This window comes from Balaenoptera borealis (assembly GCF_965194805.1).
Source record: "Balaenoptera borealis genome assembly, chromosome: 12".
NCBI classification, from domain to species: Eukaryota; Metazoa; Chordata; class Mammalia; order Artiodactyla; family Balaenopteridae; genus Balaenoptera; species Balaenoptera borealis.
The window spans coordinates 10,913,029-10,919,028 of NC_138869.1; the positions used below are offsets into that span (position 1 = coordinate 10,913,029).

The window sequence follows — 6,000 nt, forward strand, 5'->3', positions numbered from 1 at the left end:
GCTCCCCCTCCCAGGAGTCCAGAGAAAGGATGCCTGTCTTCACAGTGAGGATCCGGCTCCTGTGCACCCTGTGAGGCGGGACAGGGGACGGCCAGGCCGCTGGCGTGGCTCGCCCGCAGTCAAGGCACCCGAAGTGGCAGAGCCTGGACGCGGACTCGGGTCTTCCTGACTCTGGATCCAGTGCTCTGTCCACTGGCCTGGACGACTCAGCGTCCAGCCTCCTTCCATTCTTCAGGGAACCCAGCTTCCAACTGAGACACAGAAAATGAAAGAACTTGCTGTTTTGTGGCTCAGTTCCACACCCTCTTAGAATCCTACCCAGGGCCTGGGTTTGGCCCTCTGATTCTGGCCTCGTTTTTTGGTATTGTGTTTTCAAAGCACAAATAAAGAAAGAAGGAAAAAACCCCAGGAAATAAGGGACCCCAAAGCCAACTCCAATGAGTGGCCAGGGCTTTGAGTCTATACTCGAGTGTTTACCTCCCAAATGCATGAAGGGAAGAAACGTTGGGTACAAACGACCTCCATTCACATTGTCCAGGCTTCCAAGTGTAGCCGTGTGTCCGTCTGTGTGTGCCGTGTGGTTCCCGACCCCCCCACTGGAGCATGCTCCTGCCCCTGAATGTCATCAGTCGCCGCCTCCTTCGTGCTTTCTGGCTGCCTCTGCTCTGCACCCCAGAAAGCCCCGAGTTGGCTTCGGTTTGCTTTGCTGCTTCGGTTTGATGTTGCCCTTCTCTGTTTGGCCCTCATGTGTCCCTTCTCATCCCGGCTCATCCAACTGTCTCTCCTTTCTGTTCCTTTTCTGTTTGTGACACGTTATCTGTTCCATGTCGTGTGGTTTCTTAACCGCGTGTGGTTTTTCTAAGATTAATTTTTTACAAATAAATAGCCTCTCCTCCTTCCTCCTTTATTCCCACCTGGTCCCGCTCCCCTTCTGCATGGTCGAACCTCTGCTTTAAAGTTAACAAGGCTCAGTCTCTCACTAGGTCTGGGTGCCCGCTGGAGTGGACTAAGCTTCCTCTAACCACTGTTTCCCATCATCGCTATGATGGGCCTTCCTTCCTCCTGTCCTAATACTGTAGTCTTTACCCAAACCCAAGCAATTTTAAAAACCTCACGGATGAACACAACCTACATCCCCGCTTCCGTTCTTCCCTCTCCTCTCCGTGCTCATGACACCCAGCGACTGTGGATTCCAGCCACCTGCTGTGCTCGAACCCCCCCCTCTCCCACCCACCCCTCCTCCGAGCCCCCCAGAGCTTGGCCGCCGGCCCCCCTGGGGGCAGTGCTCCTCACCCCCGTGCTTCCCTTGCAGATCCGCGTCGTGAAGGCGTTCCGTAGCTCTCTCTATGAAGGTCTAGAAAAGCCTGAGTCTCGAACCTCCATCCATAATTTCATGGCTCATCCTGAATTCCGGGTCGAAGATTCACAGCCCCACATTCCCCTCATCGACGACACCGACCTGGAAGAAGATGCCGCGCTCAAGCAGAACTCGAGCCCGCCGTCCTCGCTCAACAAGAACAACAGCGCCATCGACAGCGGGATCAACCTGACGACCGACACAAGCAAATCAGCTACCTCTTCAAGTCCAGGGAGCCCCATCCACAGCCTGGAGACGTCGCTTTAGCTGAGGACCCCGCCACCACCCACCTCCCGGGCACCCACCCGTCCAGGCACCCGACTCACCCAAGCAGCAACGAGCAACAGCAGGAAACCAAATACCGGCGAGAAAACCGTTTCCACCCAACAGACCCTTTTTCTGGCTGCGATGCTGTTTGAACTCTTTTTCACTTTGAGGCGAGGGCGGGATCTCCTCCGGGGGCTTAAGGGAGTGAGCGGTTTTTCCCAGAACTAGCCCTTCCTGGCTCCCACCCGACATGGGCCAGCCACGCACCCGCCCGGCGCCATGTCCCCTGCATGAATGTACTCTACACTTCCGGTCCTCCCCTTGTTTGGTTTTTGGGGGGTTGGGGAGGGGTGTTTTTCGTTTGTTTGTTTGTTTTCTTAGGCGGGAACTGCAGACAGACTCTGTTCTGAGACTATTTATCCAATCCACTGGTCTGTGAGTTTTTGAAATGCTTGCGCAGCATGGGCTCAGTTGTATAGGTTAATTTAACAACTTTTTGAAATTGCAGAGCTTAACTCGCCTAGTAAATTTGCACCAATGGAACCGAAGAACTTCAGACACTCACAAGGTTATATCCATTTCTTTGTATCTATATCAACGTATACTTCTCCAAGACTGTATACGTCCATATAGATAGGTAGATATATATGTGTCTATATATATCTATATATATAGATATATATAAATATATATACATGGATATGTAAAGTTTCTTTGCCGGCATGTTGCCTTGTTTCTGCTTAAATTGCTCTATTTTAACTTATTTATGTCCTAAAAGAAGAATGTAATTTGTTTACAAACCTGTAGATAACGTCTTGGGCTATTTGTACGGTTTAAGAACACTGGTGGCTGAGATGCTATAAAAACACCTCAGCCTGACACACACCTCCCTGGATTGCATCCTTGATGTTTTACGATAGCCATGCTCTGATTTTTGCCTGCTACTTCCGTTCAATAATGTCACTACCGAGGAAGGCTCAGGCAGAAGCCAAATGTTAGCGAGTATCCATCCTGAGGGGTCCAACAGCGTGCTCCGTAGACAAAGGGGGAGGAGGAGAGAAGTCTTCCTGGGCTCAAAGCACTGACGGCCAGCCCGGCCCCAGGGTGACGGGGTTGGCAAAGCACTGGGTGAAGACTTTTCTCTCAATGAAACTCACTTGAGTTTACTAAGAGCATTTCAAACAGAGATTCTCTGTGGCGCTGTCTGTACAGAGACTGAGGTAGTTTTGCAATATTATAAATGCTATTGTGTTGATTTTTTTTTTTTCAGTTAGTAATTTAGAGGCTTATTTCCTTATAAATGGCAGCAAATGAGCTGTTGGCATATTGGATGAGGATCATTATGGCTTGCTGCTTTTATTTTTATTTTTGAAGAAGAATAGCCTTTTTCTCTGCACTATTTAGATCCGAACGAACCTTATGACGTGTATATTGAGATGTATTCAGTGTGATTTTTTTAAACCAAATTGTCTTCCTGTAGTCGCAATATATACTGTAGCCTTTGAACAGCAAGTCTTGCTTTCCCAGACAGAAAGCCATTCTGAAACCCTACAGTATCACAGGTGAGAAAAGGTGGTTATTTTTTCCCTGAGACAATAACAGCACTAGTAATCCCACTTAATAAGAGCTTATTTAATTGTATGTCAGCCTCTTAACTGCTAAGCACTTTGTGGGTATCAGCTTTTTTCATAAAAGAACTTTTGTATTTAATACAAAGTTTGCTTTGAGACTTTTCAGCATACGATCTTTTTCCATAAACTTGTACAGTGCAAAAGACATTTTGAATACCATGATCGATGATGTCCCATGCTTCAAGGAAAACCAAACGCTTCTGCCTCGCTTGCGAAATGCATTCTTCACACTGACCCTTCCCACAGTTGCTCTGTGTCCAGCCGGGCCCTTCCCTTCTCCAGGCCCAGAGAATTCTTCCACAAACAAGATGAGAGCCACTCGGGAAAAGAGCCATAGTCAGCTGGGAGGGCCTGCATCTGGATGGCTGTGGAGAAACCTGAGGGTTTAGGATCCCAAGTCAGCCCATCCCACCTGGCAAAACCTTCCTGGAAGGAGGACCTTCTTTGCGCAAGAGCATCTCCTGAATGTCGTGAAGAAATATCTCTGAATGTACCCAGCAGAGGAAACTGCATCCACCCTCAGATATGTTTATTGGATTCCAAGACCAATACCACCAATACCGCCCACTGTTCTCCTCCGAGAAAGGAAAGACCCGCTCCTGTAAAACCTGGGGCAGCTTTGGAACGTGGTGTTTTTTGTAGTTTCCTTTTTCAAGGTTCTCCATCTCCCGCTTTGTTCCAACCTTGTGTCCGTGACCTCATTCCATGACACCACCAGGAAAGCCCCGCTTGCACACCACGCTCCCTGCTCATTTGGAGCCAGGACGCAAGGGAAGCAGGAGGGGTCTCCCCTAGTGGGACCCAGCCCAGGGGAGAGGGAGCCATGGAAGCTACCGAGAATGCCCCACGTCAGTGTTGGTCTTTTCTTGTCAGGAATGATGGATGCTCACACACACACACACACACACACCCTCGCCCTCACACTTGCACACACACATCCACACACACAGGAAATGATTGGTTTGTCAGAACTCCCTGTAGTACATAAAGCTTGCACTCGGCGTCCTATATCTAGCAGCATGGGGTACGTTTGGCAGTTCACCCCATTAGGGGGTAAATAATTTATGACCATTCATCTGTTTTTATGAATTTTTTTATCTAGACAATAATTGTAAATAAAGAACTCACCATCTCTGTTCATTTAATACTATGCAATGGTGATGCTTTCAATTGCTAACTCTTCTTACTCCGCAGTATGGTTCTGAAATGTCTGTGGTCTTAAAAAAAAAAAAAAAAGGCAAAAACCAACATCAAACGGAACATAGTAAATATATACTCTGTAATGTATACTTTTTGCTGGTTTTGGACTGCACCATCCCCTCAGCTTCTTGTCTGCCCTCTGGACAGGGGCTCCAGGAGAAGGTAGCAGATTCAGTTCCAAGGTCTAAACTCACCAATCTGTCTCCCCCTAACAGATGACGGAAGAGCAGGGGGCCCATTCAACGAGTCACCCACCTTTGGAGGTGGACAGGGAGGAAACTGAAGAGTTTCCTTCCCTAACTCAGCAGCAGCCTGGGTTGCTCCCACCAGCCCCCCACCGTAGCCCCTTTCCCCCTTGTCCCGACCAGAGCAGAGAGTGGACAAGAAGGAGGGCCCCTGCTTCTGAGACCAGACCAATGATAGTGACTGCACTGGGACAAGGACCCTGGAGCTGTCTCAGCCCGGACATCCCAGTTATTGAATAGCTGCTCTTCCCCAACTGTGCTGAAATTCCTCCTTTACCACATCCTGACAGCTCAGAGAGACTTGGGTCTATTTCTGGAATATCTCCCCTGTTCCCTTATCTGGGTGTCTCATCTGGCACCAACCACACAGTTTTAATTATTGTCACTTTATATAATGTTTCATTATGTGGTGGGATAAATACGCTTCGCTTTTTTTTTTTTTTTAACAAAATTTCCTGGTTATTCTCTCACATCTATTCTTCCGAGTAAATTTAAACTGTTGCCGAGTCCTGTATCCTCCTGCCCTCCTCTCACTCCAAATATTGGGCCCTTTCATTGTAGGTGCAAACATCTTCCCACCATTGTAAGCACTGTCCACCACAGCTCACTAAATAGAGAGCCCTCTAAGGAGAAGTAAAAAGGGCATCGTGAATCTTGAGGGAAGCCAGATAGTCCTCCCATCATCTCACCTGTCCCCTAAGCCAGGGTGTTGTGAGGAGAGGCCACCAAGCCCCCACCCAATCTCAGTGTGGGACCCAAAGTCACCCACCTTGGCTGTGCTGAGGTGGACCCTCCATCTGCCCTGGTCCAGGCGAGAAAGAGGGGTCTCTCCCAGACCTGGCGTTACCAGAATGTGTAGCCCAGTTACCAATTCTCCTCATGGAGAAATGTTTATTCCTATCTCCCTTTCCTGAACTATTCTGGGTGGGAGAGGGTCACCTCTTGCTCTTTATTCACAGTTTTCAGCAGTTGTGATACGTCCTTTGGGATGCAGCAATCTCTTGCCTGGACCTTCTCACCAGCCTGATGACTCCCCCTAGTGGTTCTTGCTGTACTTACAGGAGGCTGTCAAACGCGCAGTGTGACATGCCTCCCACCCAAAACTCTCTCCGTAGGGTCCGAGATCCCACCATTAGAAGATGGGGGGTGGGGGTGGAGATGGGTTGCGTTTCTCTGAAGGCTTCTGGGTCCTCCAGAGCCAAGGCTGAAATCAAACAACAGCAGAAAATCCCCAGGTCTTTCCCAAGTTCCAAAGCAAGCTCTCCTGATTTTGATGTAAAAGATCCTGTTCACCCAAGTG

The 6,000-nt window shown here is 48.9% G+C and overlaps 1 protein-coding gene across 10 annotated transcripts in view; it reads left to right on the forward strand.

Moving 5' to 3' along the window:
- Positions 1-4,405, forward strand: part of ATP2B2 (ATPase plasma membrane Ca2+ transporting 2) — a 355,750-nt gene extending 351,345 nt beyond the window's left edge. For 7 of the 10 annotated variants that reach the window (XM_082344349.1, XM_082344348.1, XM_082344353.1 and 4 more), the window contains one exon: positions 1,313-4,405. In XM_082344349.1, coding sequence (XP_082200475.1) covers positions 1,313-1,624 — 312 coding nt within the window. In that variant the 3' untranslated portion in view covers positions 1,625-4,405. The remainder of the gene's footprint in view (positions 1-1,312) is intronic. The other 3 variants (XM_082344354.1, XM_082344357.1, XM_082344355.1) reach the window with 2 other exon arrangements.
- The last annotated feature ends 1,595 nt before the right edge of the window (positions 4,406-6,000 follow it).